General features: G+C 42.3%; 1 protein-coding gene across 4 annotated transcripts in view; it reads left to right on the top strand.

The window, feature by feature from the left end:
- Positions 1–225: 225 nt before the first annotated feature.
- The window catches only part of LOC132816466 (palmitoyltransferase ZDHHC20-B-like), a 117,854-nt gene continuing 95,617 nt past the window's right edge, over positions 226–22,462 (top strand). For 2 of the 4 annotated variants that reach the window (XM_060826083.1, XM_060826082.1), the window contains exons 1-2: positions 226–357; positions 9,395–9,421. In XM_060826083.1, the coding sequence (XP_060682066.1) occupies positions 240–357; positions 9,395–9,421 (145 nt within the window). In that variant the 5' untranslated portion in view covers positions 226–239. Of the gene's footprint in view, positions 358–461; positions 835–9,394; positions 9,422–22,462 lie in introns of those variants that run through there. The other 2 variants (XM_060826085.1, XM_060826084.1) reach the window with 2 other exon arrangements.

Raw genomic sequence — 22,462 nt, 5'->3', positions numbered from 1 at the left:
CCCTATTCCTCTACCCCCATTTATCTCTCATCCCCCTTTGGCCTCACCCTCTCATTCCTGATGAAGGGCTGAAATGTTGATTCTCCTACCCCTGGATGCTGCCTGAGCTGCTGTGCTCTTTCAGCACCACACTCTTCAGCACGTGACTGAAGCACAGCCCCGCCCCGCCCCTCCCCCCCCCGGGACGACGCCGTTTGACGTGATGACGCAATGCCCTCCGGTGGGGGGAGGGGAGGAAGATGGCGCCGTCTAATGTCCTGAGATGTTGTCAACGGGTGGTCGGCTGGATTCCCGTCATTTTTATCACGCTGGTTGCCTGTTGGTCTTACTATGCTTACGTGGTAGAATTGTGCATCTGTGAGTAAAAGATAAACAACGCGCGCTACTTGCTGTCGTTCTGTGTTTTTACACAATATCCTGTTATTGTCAAGGTGGGGCAGAGCTGGAGGAACATGAGCGGGTGGGTTTGCCTGCCCAAGCCGCCGGCTGAGGAGCCTCTCCGGGCAGCTGGCTCAGGCTGAGCCGGGAGGTTTACAGGAGGCGCCTCTCACCCGGTTTGCCGGTTTGAGGTAGCTCCCTCTGCCCCCCTTGGTCGTCCGCAACTTCCATTCACTGTGAGAGGCAGTAGGTTTGATGGGTTTAAGCCGGGCGGAGAGCTCTGCCAGCAGAGGACTGTACTGTACTGTACTGCCAGTCTGATCGATTTTAATTGCGATCATCGTCACCTGTAGAATGGCTTGGTTGTTTACTTTTACCGTGGTAAATCCGGAAAACATTGGATTTAAATGCTGTTGGTTTTGGGAAATGATGTCGTGAGGTTTCTGAAAAACCAAGGTAACGTCGCTGGCTTTGGTTAATTAAATAAAATTGACTTCTCATTAAATAAGTATATAAATGATGTGAAATCTTACTCAATTAAGCTTCAATAATTATTTCTGGTTCAGATAACGATGTAACTTTCGCAGACTAGGAAGTCTCAGAATGGCTACCTGTACTGATTTCACTCGGGGTGGCAGTGCAGTATTGCAATCGGCATTAATATTCTTGGGTTACGGAGTATAGTCTTTAGATACTTTCTTCTGAATATTATTTAATTGACTAACTTGATTTTGGAGGGGGGGGGGGTGGGAGTAATGAAGACTAAGTAGCTTTGATGTCTATCGATTTTAATCAGGGTTTTGACAAGGTCCTGCACAGCAGACTAGTCAGAAAAATAAGACCCCCATGGAATCTAAGAGCATATGCCAAGTTGGATCCAAAATGTTTCTGTGACTAAGCGCTGTTCCTTGTGGGTTCTGTAAAGCTCCCTTGCTTTGTACGATATATATTAATGGTTTAGATTTCCATGGTTGAGTAATTTGCAGCTGATACAAAATCCGGGTGTGTGTGGAATTACATAGGTTGCAGGAAAGTATCATTTGGTTGATTATGTGGGTAGAGAAGTAACAAGGGATTCAGCACTGAGGGGGAAAAAGACCTGGAAATAAATTATAGTATCGAGAAACAGACACTTTGAAATGCATGTCCACAGTTTTCTAAAGGACAGGGTAAGCAGTCAAGATGATTTTAGGATAGCTTAATTTCTTAATCAAACATAGCATACAAGTAGGAAAGCTTTTGTGGTACAGTGATAATGTCCCAACCACTGGAGCAGATAGCTTGGGTTCAAGGCATCCAGAAGTATCATAACATGACTGAATGGATTATTTAAAAATGTCTAAAATATAAGCAGGGCAACTCTGTTGGAACTTGCTCATTAAACCATTGATTCAGTATTGCATACAGTTCCGGTCACACTATTGCTGGAAGGATATGATCACTCACGAGAGGAAACAGGAGAGTTGTAAGGAATTTGCTGCAAGAAGTTTAGCTGTGAGGAAACATGGCATAAGCTTGGATTATTTTCTTTGAAAGCAAGGATTATGAAAGGAGATTTAATTGAGTGACCGAGTTTTATAGGAGAGTGTGATCCTCTCCTGTACTGGGAGGTTGGTAACTCGGATGTACAGCTATAAATTGAGAATATTTCTCACCCAGAGGGTGGTGGATGTCTAGAACTTACTGCCTGAAAGGATGGTTGATGCAAAAACTTTATTGCACTTTTTTAAAAAAAAAGTGGATGTGCATTTGACGCATAACCTGTACGGCTACAGGAAAGAGTTGGGAAGTGGGATTAGTTTGAGATAAGACTGTTTTTGGCTGGCACAGATTTCCTCTGTGCCATCAGTTATCTGTGTCTTTTAATGATTTTTGCTGAGATACGAGTATGTATGGTTAATGAGTGAGGACAGAATATACCTTGACAGCAATATTTCTGCAACTAGGAGAAAGTGAGCACTGCAGATGTTGTTGATCAGCGTTGATAAGTGTGGTGCTGGAAAAGCACAACAGGTCAGGCAGCATTCAAGGAGCATGAGAATTGACATTTCGGACATAAGCTCGTCATTAGAAATGTGGAGGAAGCTTGGGGGAATGGGGCTGGGAGGAAGGTAGCTGGAAGGCAATAGATGGATGCTGGTGGAGTAATGGTGATAGTTCAGATCTGGGATGAGATGGGTGGAGGGGAGATGAGGGAACTGGTGAAATTGGTGTTGATGCCATCTGGTTGGAGGGCCCCAAGGCAGAAAATGAAACGTTCTTCCTCCAGGCATTGGGTCGCTAGGATTTGGCGTGGAGGAGGCCCAAAATTTGCGTTTCTTTGACAGAGTGGAAGGGGGAGTTGAAGTGTTCAGCCACAGGACAGTAAAGTTGTTTGGTGCATGTGTCCCAGAGCTGTTCTCTGAAATGTTCTGCGCGTTGGGTCCTGTCTCCTCAATAAAGCAGAGACCATGTCAAGAGCACAGTGTATGAGGTGTTTGGATGTGCAGGAAAATCTCTGCTGAATGTGGAAGGACCCTTTGAGGCCTTGGGAGCAGCTGTGGGCACAGGTTTTACACCTCTTGCGGCAGCAAAGGAAGGTGCCAGTAGAGGAGGGTGGGTTGTTGGGGCATGTGGACCTAACAAAGGAGTTGCAGAAGGAATAGTCGCTATGGAATGTTGATATGGGTGGGAAGGGAAATATATCTTTGGTGGTGGTGTCTTACTGTAGATGGTGGAGGATGATGGACTGTATCCAGAGATTGTTGGGGTGGAAGGTGAGGACCTGGGGGGGAGGGTTCTATCCTTGTTGCCATTGGAATGGAAACCACCATCTCCCAGACCATCCACAAAGTCATCACCTCAAGGGTTTCCCATCCACAGCCTCCTGCCTCAGTCCTGAATCCCCACACTGCTCGTTCTATCCCTTACCCAAAATTCACAAACTTGACTGCTCCAGTCGACAAACCATCTCCACTGCTCCTGCCCCACTGAACTTATCTCCTCATATCTTGGCACCATCCTGTCTCCCTTCGTCCAAGAAATCCTCATATACACCACCCACGCCCTCCACCACCTCCATGACTTTCGTTGCCCTGGCCCTCATGCCTCATCTTTACCATGGACATCTAGTCCCTGTAACACGTTCATCCGCAATGGCAAAAGCATCCAAGCCCTCCATTGCTTCCTATCCCACTGACCCAGCCAGTATCCCTCCTCTAGCATGCTCGTTTGATTGGCTGAACTAGTCCTTACCCTCAACAACTTCTCCTTCAAATCCTCCCACTTCCTTCAGACCCAAGGGGTAGCCACGGGCACCCACACAGGCCCCAGCTATGCCTGCCTTTTTGTTGGATAAGTTGCACAGTCCATCTTGCATAGTTACACAGACCCCACCTATCCCCACCTTTTCCTCCACTACATTGATGAGTGTATCAGCACCACCTCGTGCTCCACAGGAAGGGTGAACAGTTCATCAACTTCACAAACACCTTCCACCCTGATCTCAAGTTCACCTGGACTATCTCAGTCACCTCCCTCTCTTTCCTGGACCTTTCCAAATCCATTTCCAGTGACTGAGTCAATACCGACATCTACTTCAAACCCCCCGACTTCCACAGCTACCTGGCCTACACCACCTCCCACACTGTCTCCTGTAAAAATGCTATCCCTTACTCCCAATTCCTTTGCCTCCACTGTATCTGCTCCCAGGAGGAGCCATTCCACTCCCAAACATCCCAGGTGGCTTCTACTTACAGGGCAATAATTTCCCTCCCATGAGGTCAACAATGCCATCCAGTGCATCTTCTCCACTTCCCACACCTCCTGACCCTCCAACTGCAACAAGGATAGAACCCTTTTGTTCCTTATCTTCCACCCCACCAATCTCCAGATACAGCTCTTATGCCCGAAACATGATTCTCCCTCTCCTTGATGCTGCCTCACCTGCTGTGCTTTTCCAGCACCAGACTGTCAACCTCAATGTTGCTTACTAGTTGAAAGAAAGAAAGCATTAGTAACTGTTTCATGTAGAAGAAGCATTCGAACCCTGGATAACTATGTAATAGAAATGATTTGACTGCCAGTGCATGTCCTGTATTTGAATGGAAAGCTGCTGAGGAACAACAGCTGGATATTGGAGTGCTGTGAATAGAGTTGCAGAGACAGCAGATCATCTAAAAGCAGAGCAAAGGGAAAGGTGTCTATTGTGATGGGATCATTTTGGAAGTGGCAGAAAGATCTTGAAATCCAGTTTTCTCTTTCTTCTTTACCCAGCTTTCCAGGGACGCCATTTCTCTAGCATCTATTTTATTCCTGTCCATGTCATGAGAAGTCAGAAGTAGCATTTGTCGACTGATAATCTCTCAGGTTGTGCATGAATACTCTCATGGTTACATAAACAATGCACTGTGGATGTAAAGTCTCATTTGATGGAAGATGCTATAAATATTCTGAAGCTCACGTAGCAACCACGGAGGGAGAACAGAGTTGAAGTTTCAATTTTATGAAATTTCGTCACGAGAGTTCTGCTGAAATTTCATCTGTCTAAAACAGTAATGTAATTCCCCCTCCATTGATGTTGTCAGACATGGGACGGCGTGGTTACTCATTGGTTAGCACTGCTGCCTCACAGCGCCAGGGACCTGGGTTTGATTCCAGCCTCGGGCGAATGTCTCAGTGTCTGAGTGGGTTTCCTCTGGGTGCTCTGGTTTTCTCCCACAATTCAAAGCTGTGCAGGTTAGGTGAATTGGCCATGCTAAATTGTTCATAGCGTTCAGAGATGTGTGGTTTAGGTGTATTAGTCAGGGCTAAATGTTAGATAATGGGTCTGCATCAGTAATTCTTCACAGGGTTGGTGTGGACTTTTTGGGCAAAGAGTCTGTTTCCACACTGTGGGAAATCTATCCTATTAAACATACTTAATAAAGAGAAAATGCTAAAAATATTGGATATGTTTTTTTATGTTCTGCAGTAATTTAATGTATACCTCCTCTAATTTAGGAAACAAAGTTGAAAAAATTTGCATTTATATTGCACTCCATATTCTCAAGACCATCTAGAACAGATTAGTCAGTGAGGTTTTGCTGAACAAACAATAAATGGGATGTAACTACCCAATCTACAACATGGAAGATGCCAATCCAGACAAAGCGGGGCCCTGAAAATTTGTAGTTTCAAATAAACCTGTTGGACAATAACTAGATGTTATGTGGTTTTTGACGTTTGAAGAGTTCAGGGTCTCTGCCTCCGCACCAACTCAGTCAGCAAATTTCAGGCAGCCATCACCTTCTGTATTAAAAATTGCTTTCCCTCATGTCTCCTCGCATCTTCTGCCACTTGACATGAATCTCTGATCCCTAGTTTTTGAACTCTCAATTGTATATACCTCAATATACCACCCTCTGCAAGAAAATATTGCTCCTCAGGTCTCTTTTATATCTTCCCCCTCTCACCCTAAACCTATGCCCTCTAGTTTTGGACTCACCTACCCCAGGAAAGAGATTTTGTCTATTTATCCTATCCATGCCCCTCATGATTTTATAAACTTTTATAAGGTCACCACTCAGCCTCCGATGCTCCAGGGAAAACAGCCCTGGCCTATTCAACCTCTCCCTATAGCTCAAATCCTCCAACCCTGGTAACATTCTTGTAAATCTTTTCTGAACCCTTTCAAGTTTCACAACATCCTTCTGATTCCTCCATTGGGAGTAAACCCTATGTTTTATCAGGTCTGTCTTTTGTTCAGTTTTGAGAAAATACAACAATACTCTTTTCTCCTAAAATGTTGAAAAGCTTGCTCTGGTTTCAGTTGTTATCGTTTCACATTTTCAGCATCTACAGTATTGTTTCTTTGCATAATTATCAATGTTAAATTATTCTGAACAATAGTTACATACCATTTTGGAACCAAAACCCAGTTTTGGTTCTGTCAGGGTCACTAGGCCCCCGACATCATTATAGCCTTGGTTCAAACTTGGAAAAAGGACTGAATTGCAGAGGTAAAGTCATATCAGACCACATTTGACTGAGTGACATCAAGGACCCCAGCAAAACTGGAATTATTGGGAAAGGGAGAAAACTCTGCTTGTTGGAGTCATTTCTGGCATTTAGAAAGATGTTTATGATCATTGAAGATCAGTTATCATCAGTGCCAGGACATCTCTGCAGGAGTTCCTCAGGATGCTGTCCTGGGCCCAAACACCTTCATCAGTGACCGTCTCTCAGTCATAAGGTCAAAATTGGGGATGTTTGCTGATGACTACACAATGTTCAGCATAATTTACAACTCCAGTCCAAATTCAAATGCAACAAGATCTGGACAATATCCACATTTAGGCCTGACAACTGGCAAGTAATATTCACACCACACAAATGCCAGGGAGCAACCATCTCAAATAAGTGATAATCTAGCCACTGCCCATTGACGTTCAGTGTGTTGTCATCACTATCAACTACCCCCCCCCCCCCGCCACTATCAACATCTGGGGAGTATCATTGATCAGAAACTCAACCGGACTTGCCATATAAATACAGTGGGTTCAAGAACTGGTCAAAGGCTAAGAGTACTTCAGCGAGCAATTCATCCCCTGTCTCCCCAAAGCCTGTCCTCCATCTGCAAGACACATCAGAAATGTGATGGAATACTCCCCACTTGCCTGGATGAGAGCAGCTCCAACAGCACTCCAAAGCTTGACACCATGCAGGACAAAGCAGCCTCCGCTTGATTGGCACCACATCCACAAACATTCACTACGTCCAACACTAATGCTCAGTAGCAGCAGTGTGTCTACATGATGCACTGCAGAAATTCATCAAAGATCCTAAGACGACACCTTCCAAAACTATGACCACTTCTATCTAGAAGGACAAGGATGGCAGATACATGGAACATCACCACCTGGAAGTTACCCTCCAAGCCACTTGGAAACATATTGTGGTTCCTTCACTGTCACTGGGTCAAAATCCTGTAATTCCCTCCCTTAAGGGCATTATGGGTCTACCAACATGGACTGCAGCAGTTCAAGAAGGCAGCTCACTACTACCTTCTCTAAGGCAACTAGGAGCAAACAATAAATGCTGGCCAGCCAGTGATGACCAAGTCCCACAAGTGATTAAAAAACGTTCAGAAACGCTTTTATACCAAATAGGATTTGTAGAAAAATCAAGTCATCATTTGCTTGAATAATTTGCTGAATATATTCCAAAATTGCATTCAGAGGAGTGACAGGAATCAAATTTTACCTTCCTTCCAAAACATACAGTTTATACTTTCATGTGATTTTTCAGCCGGAAATGGGGGTATTACTATATTGTAAATTTAACTGGTTACATTAAAATGAAACTATGAACTGATAAACTAAGCAGCAAAGAATAGGACACAAATATTGCATGACCTGTTTGCAATTTTGGCATTTTTGTTTTCCCTTGGGAGCAATGGTACAGTAGATGAAGGTACAGTGGATGGGACTACAGTTATTCTTATAGAATCTCCATAGTGGGGATGCAAGCCATTTGACCGATCAAGTCCATAATGACCCTCCGAAGAGCATCCCATCCAGAACCACATCCCTACCTTATCCCTGTAACCCTGTGTTCTCCATGGCTATTCCACCTAGCTAGCAAATCTATGGACACTATGGGCAATTTAGCAGACTAATCCAACTAACATGCACTTTTTTGGACTGTGGGAGGAAATCTGTGCAGGCATGGGAAGAATGTGCAAACTCCACACAGACGATCGCTTGCGGGTGGAATCGAACCCAGGTCCCTGACGCTGGAGCAGCAGTGCTAGCCACCATGTATTAAATTTGTAATGAGCACTTTGTGCCAGTAAAGAAGTGGCCAGTTATATTTTTGGTCTTGGTTTGCATACTTAAATGCTATCTTTTGTAGCGTTTATTGTTCAAATGTATTTGTTAGATAAATCCGGGCTTTCAATTTAACAAATGCATAGAGTGTCTGGTTAGTTTAATTTGCCATTTCAATGTGTAATGTATTCCAGGTTTTCAGAAGCTTTCTTAATAGACTAAAGCTTTTTTTTGAGGAATCTTGAAGTTCCTGTATCATCTTTTGCTTAGTTGTCAGATCAAAAGAAGGAAACAAGCATTCAGTGTTTGTAATCCTGATTGCTAACCCATGACTCTTGATGGAAAGTACATGTTTAGTGTTGGGAAAGGACAAGATCTGAACTTGACAATGAAGTTTTATCATACCTTGTCAGCAATGGCACTGTGAAGATGACCAGTTGAGATGTGTATCAGAGGCAACCAAAATCTTTGAAACCTGTACTCAAGTAGGACTTAACAGCTCGAGGATGGATGTAACAGAGGAAAGGTAATGAAAAGGAGATTCTTACTGTTTAAGATATGATTTGAGAGTCCAGTAGCCTAATTTATAAAAGTAGAGGCAATTCCTCTCCTCTGACCTTCTGTCAACTGAAACATTACCCACACAGAAAATGTTGCAGAAATTCAACAGATCTCGCAGCCTCTGAAGCATTACGTCACTTTAACTTTCTGCCCATGAAACCTTACCGGATAAGTATTCATTGTTTTTGTTCTTTTTTCAAATTTCTAGCATTTGCAGTATGTTGCCTTTGTACTGGGGTAGTCACTGGTTTACATTGCAGAGAAGTTCTTAGTTTTTATTTACCTTGAAATACTATGCAAACAGAATTGTGCACGCATTGAATAATTGTGTGGTAGTGCAGAACTTAAATATTGCTAATTAAAGGTAAAGCTTCAATAGTCTGTCTTTTCAGTGTTTAAGTACGTGTATTATTGTGGCTTAGTTTCATTTCCAGACACACCTTCTCCAGCCCAATGAACCAAATGACCTTTTAATCCAGTAGTAATGTTTATATTGACAATGGCCTTTAGTCGCAGAGCTGTGAAGTAATTCGGGACATTGTGCTTTGATTACCTGTTAACAGGGGTGTCATGATTTACATTTAATGATAGTTGAGCTTTAGTTTACGTGCAAACTTTCATTTTCTGGTTTTCCAACTTTCAACAGTTTCTTTCTTTTTACCTTGCAGTTACCATCCAGAGCATTGGAGAAAAGGGTAAGGATTTGCATTTAGCATAGTGTACTTTGATGTCTTCAATGTAATACAATAAAAATGTTTTGCATTTGAATGTGGATGCTAAACTAAACATAGAATGTAGTTGTGATATGACAGTTTCATTCTGCCATGTATATTTTTAATCATCAATGGCAGGGCCAACAATTTGAGTAAGAAATATTTAATGTTTAGCATTGTTGCAGAGATAGGTGGGAGTGTGGTAATATTACTGACTTATAATTGTAAAGTCCCAGGCTGATGTTTCAAGAGACGAATTTAGAATTCCACCATGGCAAATAGTAAAATTTGAATTTCAGAGTAAAATTTGAATTTAATAGTAGTCTGTAGTTAAAAGCTGATGTAATGGTAGCCTTGTAACCATTGTCAGAGACACAAAAAAAATTGCAGATGCTAGAGTCCAAGTAGACAAGCAGGAGGCTGGAGGAACACAGCAAGCCAGGCAGCATCAGGAGGTGGAGAAGTCCTTCAGGACTGGGGGTGGGTGTAAGGGGAGCTCCAGATAAAAGTTGGGTTGGTGCGGTTGGGGGAGGGGAGGGTGTGGGGTGGTGAGGTAGGAATAGGTGAACACAGGTAGAGGGTATGACCTGATTGGTCGATGAGAGGAACCAATCCGGTTGGTAACTAGAAGGAAGTGTCGATCAGAGGAATGTAAGGGAGTTGGGGGAAAGGAAGGGAAGTTATTTGAAATTGGAGAACTCGGTGTTGAGTCCTCCGGGCTGTAGACTGCCCAGGCAGAAGATGAGGTGTTGCTCCTCCAATATGCGGTCTGATTTGCTGTGGCAGTAGAGGTGACCGAGGATGGTTATGTCAGAAAGGGAATGGGAAGGGGAATTAAAATGGATGGTGACTGGGAGGTCAGGTCAGCCCCTGTGGACCTGGCTTAAATGCTCAGCGAAACATGCCCTGAGTTAATGTTTGATCTCCCTGATGTAGAGAAGACCATGTTGGGAGTACTGGATACAGTAAATTAGGTTGGAAGAGAGGCAGATGAACCTATGTGTGACCTGGCAGAGATGAAAGATGCAAAATCTGCTGGCACACGACCCCCTTCACTTCTATTCAGGGCTCCAAACAGTCCTTCCAGGTGAGATAGAGGTTCACCTGCCTCTCCTCCAACCTAGTTTACTGTATCTGATGCTTCTGATGTGGTCTTCTGTACATTGGAGAGACCAAACGTAAACTCAGGTCACGTTTTGCTGAGCATCTCAGATGAGCCTGCATGGGCTGACCTGACCTCCCAGTCACTGCTTATTTTAATTCCCCTTCCCACTCCCTTTGCAACGTTACCATCCTTAGCCTCCTCCATTGCCACAGTGAATCAGACAGCAAATTGGAAGCGCAACGCCTCCTTTTGCCTGGGCAGCCTACAGCCCGGAGGACTCAACATTTGAGTTCTCCAATTTCACATAACCTCCCATCCCATCCCTTGACTCCCTTCCCAGCCTCTTTCTCTCTCTCTCTCTCTCTTCCCCTCCCCCCACTTCTGTTCATCTATTCGACTCTTCCAATTACCAAGCTGATTCATTCTTCCCATCAAGCAACAGGTCATACCCTCTACCTGTGTTCACCTATGCCTTCTCACCACCTTGCACCCCCAACCCCCCCTTATCTACAGCTCCCCTTACACTCGCCCCAAGTCCTGAAGACGGGTAGCATCTGAAACGTTGACTTCTCCACCTCCTGATGCTGCCTGGCTTGCTATGTTCTTCCAGCCTTCTCCTTGTTTACCTTGTAACTATTATCAGTTGTAGTGACAGTGCCTCTGCTTCACTGCTGTCCTACAAAACACAAAGCTGCTGTCTTTGTCTGGCCTACATGTGACTCCACTCCCACAGTAATGTGGTTGACTCTTAAATCTCTCTCAAATGGCTGCACAACCCATTCAGTTGTACAAAACCACTACAGTCTAAAGAAAGGATTGAACCAATTCTCCTCTATGTTGAACCATTTGGAAATGGCACAATGTTTTTGGGAAGGGTAAACTTCAATGTCTATTACCAAGCATGGCTCTGTAACACTACAGATTTGCTAATTCTTTGTGGACATAGTTGCTAGATTGGGTCTGCAGCAGGTGGTGAGGAAATCGGCAAACAGCAAGATCTTGCTAGACTTCATCCTCACCAGTCTACCTGTTGCAGACTTAACCATGCATGACAGTATCACTAGGAGTGATCACTGCACAGCCACTGTGGAGGCAAAGTCATGGGTTCTCAATGAGGAAGACATCTCCATTGTGTTCTGTGCACCACCAATGTGCGAAATGAGTCAGTCTTTGAACAGAGATGCAACTCGAAACTAGCAACCCAAGAGGTGCTGTGGGTCATCAGTAGCGGCAGATATGTATTCAACCACAATCTATAACCTCATTGACTGGCATACTTCCACTTGACCATTACCATCAAGACAGGGAATCAACCCTTATTCATTGAAGAGTGTAGGAGGACATGCTAAGAGCAGCATCAGTTGCTAACCTGTGCTGCTGAAGCAGTGGAAGCAACATGCAGTGGATAGGGCAAAGCAGTCCCAAAACTAATGGATCAGATCTAAGCTCTCTGCAGTCCTGCCACTTCCAATTGTGGATCGTGTTGGATAATTACACTACAAACATTTGGAGGAGACTCCGTAAATATTCCTGTCCTCAACAACAGGGGAGATAAATATGTCAGCGCAGAAGATGAGGCTGAAGCATTTGCAAAGATTGCTGAGGGGATGCTCTTTCTTCTTCACTTTTTGAGGTGCCCAGCATCTCAGATGCCTGTCAACTAATTTGATTCAGGTATATGAAGTATCCATGATGTCAAGTATAATTTGAAATAACCGGATATTGTAAAGGCTGTGTGCTATAACAACATTCCAGCAATGGTACTGAAGATTTATGTTCCAGGACTAGCCACGCCCGAAGCTAAGTTGTTTCAATACAGCCACTGCACTGGCATCTATGTAACAATGTGTCCACAATATAAATCCAGCCTTTCCAATTGATCATCAACAGTGATGGAAGAGCTCATTAACAGTGCTAACAAGTGGCACTTGCAAAGGAGGAACATGCCCAAACCACTTAGTGTCTCAATTTTTTTACAACCTTTGTCCAAACATAGAGAAAAAGCTGAACTGCAGAATTGAGGTGAGAGTGAATGCCTTGACATCAAAGCACCATTGACCTCATTCAAAGAGCCCGAGCAAAACTGGAGTCAATAAGAATAGGGGCTGTGCTTACTAGTTTGAGTCATGCCGAGAATAAAGGAAAATAGTTGCGATTGTTGGATGTGAATCATCTCTCTCTAAGGACATCAATGCAGGAGTTCCTCAAGTTAGTATTCCAAATCAGGAGTTCCAAGTTAGTGTCCTAGACCCAACCATCAGTGGAATCATTAATAATCTTCCTTTCATTTGAAGATCAGAAATGTGTAATCATCAGCGAACATCCCCAGTGTTCAGCTGGGGATTCGCAACTTGTCAGATAATGTAGTCTGTGTCCATGTGCAGGGAGACCTGGAAAACACTCAGGCTTGTCTGAAAACTGACAAGTAATGTTTGCACAAGATTTGGTAGGCAAAGCTTCTCTCCACGAAGAAAGAATCTTGCTGTCACCTCTTGATGTTTAGTAGCATTACCATTGCAGAATCCACCACTGTCAACATCTTGAATGTTACCATCGACCTGAAACTGAACTGAGCCAATATTTAAATATTGAATCAACAAGAGCAGGTCAGGGGCTAGGAATACTGTGGCAAATAACTTCTCTCTCTCCGTAATACCAGTCTAACATCCGCAAGGTAGATGGTAATTTGATGAAATATTCTCCATTTGCCTAGGTGAGTGTAATTCCGACAAGACTTGAAGCTCTACATCAACCAGACCAAAGAAGTCACTTGATTTGCACCCCTAGTTTGTCCTTTTGAAGGGACAGGATATAATTAGGGAAGATAAGTGACTCACATTGCCAAGACTATATCGTTTGCTTTACGCTCAATTAGTGTGCAGTACTAGTGTTCCCAACTTTGGCACAGATTCCCTCATCCTCCTTCCATGTTAGATGAAGAGTGTGCAGGATTATTTGAGCTGGATGCTTTCTTGCAGTACTTGCATGTAATGCCGAGTTTGAAATTAAAACCATGGAAGCGTAGAAATAATATAGTGTAGAAGAGGGCCATTCATCCCATCTTGCCCATGCTGACCAAAATATACCCAAATACCCTTCTAATTCCATCTTCCCATGCAACTTACAGCACCTAAGGTACAGATTCAAGTACTTTTCGAAAGAATTTAGTGTCTCTGTCTCTGCCACCGACTCAGACAGCTAATTCCTGACACCCAATACCCGCTGCATAAAAAAGTTTCTCCTCCTCTCTCCTCTAGTCCTTCTGTCATTTAGCCTGAGTCTATGACTTCTGGTTTTTGAACTCTCTGCCAAAGCAAATCGTTTCCTCCTGAGACTTTATCTCTACCCCTCACAATTTTGTCTCTCTCATTCATGTCGCACCATCACACTCCTCTGTTCCAAGGAAAACAACTCCAATTTTTTCTTGTAGCTGCAATTCCCTTTTACTGTTTGACCTCCCTAAATGCATTAAAGTTGAATATTCATCTGTTCTGCCATCTCCTTTTGAAGTTCATTTGATTCAACCACCATTTTAAATTTTTGCTCCATTAATCACTGATATACACTGGCAGTCAGGTGTACCATCCACAAGATTCATCGCAATAACTCACTAAGCCTCCTTTAACAGCATCTTCAAAACCCACACAACCTCTACCATGCTGAAGTATAAGGACAGCGGATACATGGGAACATCTATCATCATGGGTGTAAATGTCAGCCTAGCCTATAGTACCCACATTCCACGAATAGATTGGAAGGAAGACAAGATTGAGCTGCATGGAGGGTGATGATTTCTGAATTTCAACAATAGAATTTAACAGGCTTCTTCTAGGGTATATACTTTTATTGCCGATTGCAATTTTTGACAAGTATTAAATTGCCAATATAGTGATGTTTATGATAGAATTATATCAGTTTCATGATATATTAGTCAAATACATTGTTCAATCAGCCTTGAATTTGAATCCAGCATGTCAACATGTGTTGCCACTGCCCATGAAGATTTTTATCAATTAGCACAATGGTCCCTTTTCATCAATGATCTTTTTTGTTCTTCGCTACACAAATAGGCAGTGCAACATCTCCTCTTTCACTTGAATGGATCAAGCATAATAGTCACGATAGGCGAGGACATATCTTTTCATTTTTTTAAAAATAAGGTTGGTCACCATGTGCTGCTAAGATTTTAAATGTCCAGTCTTCTAATGAGTGGATAAATGGGTGACTATGCTAGATCTGTATTGTTGAGTTCCCAGCAAAATGCTCAAGCAAATCACATGTTTGAATCAAGTGACACCAACGAAAAAGGAAGGATCCTCAATTTTGAACTCTGCATTGTCTGCAAAAAAAGCATCCAGCTCAGGTGATCCTACACAGTCGTCATTCTAACATGACAGAAGGATGAGGGAATCTGTGTCAAAGTTGGCAATGGTGGATCAAATTATAGCTAAGCATAAAGCAGGTATGGTCATACTCTAGAATCATAGCTACTAGACAATGTGTAAGCCATTTATCGCCTCCCCTAATTAGATCCCAATCCTTCAGTAGGACAAACCCACCAGAGATGACAGCACCACTGTATATAAAGCGGAGGGATTGGCATAAGGTGCCCTTAGCATTGACTCCCAACTCCAGTCGGTTTCCTGCCTCCCAATTCTGATCGATCTTCTGCCTCCAAAATCATTTGAGGAAACTCTCACCAACCAAGAAAAAGCAACCAACTTGATATGCATCTAATCCAACACTTTGGCACAGTGGTGGCACAGTGGTTAGCACTGCTGCCTCACAGCGCCAGAGACCCGGGTTCAATTCCCGACTCAGGCGACTGACTGTGTGGAGTTTGCACATTCTCCCCGTGTCTGCGTGGGTTTCCTCCGGGTGCTCCAGTTTCCTCCCACCTCCAAAGATGTGCAGGTCAGATGAACTGACCATGCTAAATTGCCCGTCGTGTTAAGTAAGGGGTAAATGTAGGGGTATGGTTGGGTTGTGCTTTGGTGGGTCAGTGTGGACTTGTTGAGCCGAAGGGCCTGTTTCCACATTGTAAGTAATCTAATCTAGTCTGAGGGACTACATTTGTGGGCGGCACGGTGGCACAGTGGTTAGCACTGCTGCCTCACAGCGCCTGAGACCCGGGTTCAATTCCCGACTCAGGCGACTGACTGTGTGGAGTTTGCACGTTCTCCCCGTGTCTGCGTGGGTTTCCTCCGGGTGCTCCGGTTTCCTCCCACAATCCAAAGATATGCAGGTCAGGTGAATTGGCCATGCTAAATTGCCCGTAGTGTTAGGTAAGGGGTAAATGTAGGGGTATGGGTGGGTTGCGCTTCGGCGTGTCGGTGTTGACTTGTTGGGCCGAAGAGCCTGTTTCCACACTGTAAGTAATCTAATCTAAAAAAAACTTTAAACCGTTCACCATTTATCTGGTAGAGCTTCAGTGTACTGGCAACAAAATGTATTTCAGCAGCGGTCCATGATTTTGACAATTTCTCCCAAACCACCTCTAAAGATGAGGATGGTATATGTAAGTACCAACATGTGTAAGTTGCCCTTCAAGTCAGACATTGATTAGTTTAGTCATTCCTTCATTGCACTGGGTCAAATCCTTTAACACCCTAACTAGAAGTATCATACATGTACCTTCACCACATAAGTGGAGCAATTGGAGAAGCTGTTTTCTCACTATCAGAAATGATACTTAGCATATGACTTTTTTTCCCCAACAAAGAGTAGTTTAATTAAAGACCATTAAATGATTTTAAGCATTGATAAAAAGGAATCCTGTTGAATTCTGAGGACGGGTCACTGGACCCAAAGTGTTAACTTTGATTTCTCTTCACAGATGCTGCCAGATCTGCTGAGCTTTTCCAGCAATTTTAATTGTTTCATATTGAACATTATGGGGTGTGAATAAAAAAAATGGTGATTCATGAGGGAAGTATCTGGATCAAATGGTCTGTTTGTGTTGTAATATTTTGGTATCCTTTCTATGTTCTGTTTTTCAATTTTCCTACTGTGTTCTTCACTAAACTACTTGAATACGTGAAAGCTAAATATTGGAAAAGATAAACTCACTCTTCACATTTTCCATGTTGTTTTATATTGTTATGGTGTGACTTCTGCATGTTGTTACTCCATCCTTCCTGCCTCACATTCTCCTTGGCGAGGTTAAAAACCTGACACAGTTGTTTTCCAGACCCGTAAGATGATTAAAAAAGTTGCAAGAGATCTTGGTGTTTTATCTTCCAATTTTGTGTGCTGTTATGTTGTTCTCACTCACTTGTTTAACTCCTCCTTGAATCCTTGTAATAAATCAGCACTCACTGCACATACCAATCTATTCCTGCAGATTCTATGTGAAAAAAAAGAGTTTTATGTTTTCATATCATATAGCTATGTCCCATGATTTTTCACACACCTGTCCAGTGTGAATAACCTATGCATATGGCTTAGCTTAATCTTCTCAATATCTTAAAGGTGTTGGTCAAATGGATAGAAATGTCTGCTTCCCTGCTGTATGCCTCTATAAATATCCTTTTATGCTTCCTGTAAGTGCAGGCACCTAAATTATAAATATAGTAGAACTAGAAGATTGCAGATGCTGGAAATTAGAAATAAAAATAGAAAATACTACAGAAGCTCAGCAAGTCTGACTGCATTTATGGAGATAGAAATATTAAATCAAATAGTTCTCTTGCATCTTCCAGGATGTAAACTTTACTCATTATTGGAGGGCACAATCAGTGGACATGGGTACAAATAAGATGTAGCAAAGATTTTGTACAAACATTATCTTGATACGGGGTCATCGTGACAAATTGATAAGATAATATCCGATTACGATCATTTATTTCATATGTATGGAGAGGAAATCTTAACATTGAAGTGTAAAGCTCACTTTGGGTGAGAGTACTTTCAAATATTATGCTGAACATAGCATGTTAGAATTCCCACATTTCAGTGTCCATGTGTTTCACATGATCTTTATTCTTCTCCAGAATCTTATTATAGACAATGTCTGTTCATTACCCAAGGCCTCTGATAGTGTGGCTACTAAAGTTAATTTGTTGTAGTCTGAAGATCATACAACTGCTCTCTGAGAGAGAGAAAGAGAGATACAACAAGTGGTGAGTTTATCCTGGGGGTCACCACACCTCAGGCAAGAAGTGAGATTGAGAAGGAGGGACCTTCATGATGACCTTAGCTGGTCTGGCAATTGAACCTGCACTGTCGGCATCACTCTAAATCGTAGACCAACCATCCAGCCAACTGAACTAACCAGTCTCAGCTTTGGCAATCTGAATGTTTCGTGATGCACTTTTCTGTACATTTGTAGTTCCCACATACTTTGTTTATTGATGATTATATGGCAGAACTTCATCCCTGATTCTTATATTTAATTGCCTGGCTTCATATCTGAACACTTAGCTTTTTGCAAGAATTTCTTAGCACTGTTCATGGTTTCTGTGATTCATGCACAGTAGTATACAGTCCTTTTCCTACTAAACACACAACTCTGCATAATGTACACATGTATTGTTTCCAGCCATATGTGTGGAAATTGATACAATAATGTACAACTGTACAATAATATGCTCCCTGCTCAATTTGAATTTCATCCACTCAGTCCCTGACGTCATTTCACCCCAAAGGACTACAACAATTCACCATTCAAAGGACAGTTAGAGATGGGCAACAAATTCTGACCTTGCTAGTGATGTCCACATCCCATGAATGGGAAAAAAAAGTCACCTGCCAGAATCTAGGGCTGATATCTAAGGCACTAATACTTCTATCTAATAATTTGTTAGGTAAACGTATAGTAGAGGTACTAAGCTTACATAATTCCTTTGTTTAAGTAGGAAGCAGGAAATGTCCAAGCAATAATAGTCCAAACAATTGTGAGCGGCATAGTGGCTCATTAGTTCATATTGCTGCTTCACAGTGCCAGGGATCTGGATTTTTAGATTAGATTAGATTCTTTACAGTGTGGAAACAGGCCCTTTGGCCCAACAAAGTCCACCGCAACCCTCTGAGAGCCATTTACCTCTGGCTAATCCACCTAACACTATGGGCAATTTAGCATAGCCAATTCACCTGAACTGCACATCTTTGGACCGTGGAAGGAAACGGGAGGAAACCACGCCGACACAGGGAGAATGTGCAAACTCCACACAGACAGTTGCCCGAGGCGGGAATTGAACCTGGGTCCCTGGCGCTGTGTGACAGCAGTGCTAACCACTGAGCCACTGTGTTGTCCACAATGGACTGTGGTTTCCTCCCACAGTCCAAAGATGTTCAGGTTAAATGGTTTGGCCATACTAAATTACCCATTGTGTCCAGGAATCTGCAGGCTCGCTGTGTTAGCCATGGGAATTACAAAGTTATAAGGATAGGGGAGGGGAGGTTGGTCTGGGTAGGATGCTTTTCAGAGGGTCGGTGTGTATTTGATGGGCTGAATGGCCTGCCTCCACTCTAGGAATTCTATAATTCTAAATCAGCTTACAATCAGGGTTACATTAAGTTTGTAATAAAGCAGAGTATAGAATAACATGGAAATTAAAAATGTGATGATGGTTAGAATAGATTTTTAAAGTGAAAATCTTGTTTAACCAACCTTTATTGAATTTTATGAGGAGTTAATAGAGAGCGTAGACAGTGTTAATGCAGTAAATGTAATTTATCAGAATTTTACAATACTTACAATAGATTAAAAAGGTTACAGAATGTGAAGTCAGTACAAGTGGGAGAATGACTTCTAGCTAATTTCAAGACAAAATTTCAAAAATTGTAAGCGATATCTAACCAGGATCAGTTTTGATACTATAATTCACAATTTACTTCAAAAATTTCAGCTGATCAACACAGTTTCTAAAATGGCAGATGAACAAAATTTGAGTGGAGTGTGAATACTGAAGAGTACTGCAGTGAAGTATAGGAGGACATGAATAAACTTGAAGAATAGGGAAATTATTGGCAAATGAAGTTAAATATAGGTAGTATGTATTGCTCAGAATACATCTGTAATCGGGTAGTCATTTACTTTAAGATAGGAGTTTAGGTGAGAGAGAGTAACAAGAGGTTCTCGGTGCAAATGTATCCATCACTAAAGCTGTACTACAGGTTAAATGGTCATGAGAATGCAAAGCTTTATAGCTAAAGAGAATTGAAAAAATTTGTGATGTCTGCATGGAACCTTGGAGCATCACGTGCAATTTAAAGAATGGAGAGGAAACTGGAGAGAGTACAGAGATAAACAGATAATACCAGATATCTGTGGGTTTTCTATGCCAGAAAAAGTTTGTCAAGTTGTATCTTTCCCCTCTGGGTGCAAAGAAGATTGGGATGGGGTGTGTGAGGGGTGACCTAGTAGAGGTGTCTCAAATTATGTAAGCTTTTTCAGAGAATAGATAGAAAGAAAATTTCCCTTTTTTTATGGATGAGTATAACTAGAGGCCATAAATATAGGATATTCCCTAAGAAATTCAGCAGTGAATTCAGAATAAATTTCTTTACTGAAGAAGTAATAAATAAAAATGTACGACTATCTACCATGAGGAATGGTTGAAGCGAATAATATAGATGAATTCAGAGGTAAGGTTGATGAGCATTTGATGACAAGGAAGTGGAGAGTTAACAATAAATTTAGAAGAAAATTTATTGAGCAGGGTTCAATGTGCGTAAGTACTGGCGTAGATCTGTCGGAATGAATGACATATAAGATATTGGATAATTCTCACATGGCATACATTGTGTCAGATGCTTGCAAATTCTCTTCTTTGTAAAATATATTTGCGCACAATTGTGCCAATTGTAAATTTGTAGGTACTTCCCCAATATCATCAGTGTACTCCAAAATGGTAGATAACGTTTGTAATTCTGAATTCGTGTGGATTCCCAATTTCATTACAAAAGAAAAAAATTGCAACCACAAGATGTTCCAAAAGAGCTTCAAAGGCAATTAAGTTTTTTTTAAGCAATGTAGGAAATTCAGTATCTTTGTGTTTCCCTAATTGATCATGATCCATTGTCCCTCAAAACAGATTGCACCTTTGCAGACTTCACGATTTGTGTGTCCTCAGGTGACTGGGTAGTCCAATTCTGCAATCATCTATTTTTGGGCAGAGGAGACCAGAATTCAACTGAGGCATAGAAGGTCTTGAGGCAGGGTTCTGCTGTTCCTCCCGTATGCTCTTGTCACTTGTCTATATGTGTCCAGTTTCCAACTGTGTTGCGGCTTGCTTAATATGGTGCAGCACATGGCACTGTTTATAGCAGATTTTTCCCGAGGATTGATGTCAATTTATTTCATTTTCACTGAGGCCTTCAGAAAGTGCTTAAAACATTTTCTCTGCAATCCTTGGGCACCATACTTATGCTGCGCAAAGATATTCTGCTGCAGTATCCAGTTATTTTGCATGCAGGCAAGGTGTCTAAACTAGCACAGCCGATTTCAGTGATCGTGGTTGTCACCCTGAAGGAATTTTCTTTGGTGAAGATTGGATATCACCTGTCTTTGCACTTGACTGAGTATTCTGATCAGACCTTTTGAGAACGATAGCTGCTGATGTAGGACAATTGTTCAATAATTTCTAAAGTGTTCCATCAATCACAACAGCTGGAAGTGTACGTATTGATTCAAGAGAGGCCAAGTGGAGGAATTTGGCCTTGCTGATGTTGAAAAAGAGATCAACCCTTTTGTGGAATTTAAGAAATTGTGCATGGCTTGAATGTCACTTACAGCATAGGCAACAATTGCTCAGTCATTAGCATATTGAGTTATAGATGCGCTGGAGGGTCAGCCTATTCTTGGCTGTCAACCTGCTGAGGTTGAAAAGCTACCTGTCAAATCAAAACGTGTAACCCCTTGTGCCACTTGGTCATGAAGGAGCTCTGGGAGTAGGCCAAGGTAGAGAGAAAGTTAGTGCAATCTCAGCTTGTTTCATAGCCGTCTACTTGCAAAAGGACTTGATCTCCAATCCATACAAAACTCATTTGCTTTCATGCCATCCTGCAGGAATTAGAAGACAGTACCAAATTTTGCTCAATCTATTGAGGACTTTCCATAGAACTTCATCGTTGCTGCAGGCAAAAATCTTTGATATCAAAAGAGGCTATGCAGAGCTCTGCTCCAAACAGCTTTCTAAACTAATCTGAATAAGGATTAAGTTGATAGCTTCCCAGTCAACTGAAAGCAATTGCTGGACGGATGTCTTTCCTGACAGGTGGCTCAGAGGATTTGTGTGGGAATCCTCCACACAATGGACAGAAGAAATATGCCTCTCTGGTTTACACTTATCAACTTTCTGAAAAGCATGAACAGTAATGTTATTATGGAATCGGAAAAGAAGTACCTTTCTGTGAAAAGGTCCAAACTGAGGCAAGATTTATAACTACCACCTCTGTAGATCTCTGTACAGTAATGTTCAGATAGCTTGCTTCAGTAAAGCTGATTGAGAGCTCGTCATTGTGATCAGGACAGTAGGGATGTTGACAATGACTCCTCTCTCCAATCCCCATTATTCTTCAACATAGTGACAGAGGATGTTTTCAACCTGCCTTAAGGCAATAGGCACTGTCCCAAAAGTCTAGTCTCAAAGACAAGTCTGTGCTTTCTCACTTCCATTGGAGTGTAAGCCTGCTTTTGCACTCCACTCTCTTAAGCAGATCGTGAGCCCTTTTCTGACTCCAGCAAGAGTTCTACTACCCAAATCACATTGACTACTTTGTGACAGCTGCCTTCCACTTACCTAAATTCAAACAAAATCCTTATCCAGTAGAAAATCTGTGTAAAAATCCACAGGACTGAGCCTTTATTATTCTATTCTCTGGGCCTCTGGCAAAAGCTTCTTAACAAACAACTTATATCCACCAAATCATTGATGACTTCAAAATATTGAAGCAGGTTGGTAGGGCACTATTTT

Source organism: Hemiscyllium ocellatum, chromosome 6 (assembly GCF_020745735.1).
Source record: "Hemiscyllium ocellatum isolate sHemOce1 chromosome 6, sHemOce1.pat.X.cur, whole genome shotgun sequence".
Classification (NCBI taxonomy): domain Eukaryota; kingdom Metazoa; phylum Chordata; class Chondrichthyes; order Orectolobiformes; family Hemiscylliidae; genus Hemiscyllium; species Hemiscyllium ocellatum.
The sequence above is the reverse complement of the archived record's forward strand: the minus strand, read 5'-3'. Positions and strand labels throughout refer to the sequence as shown.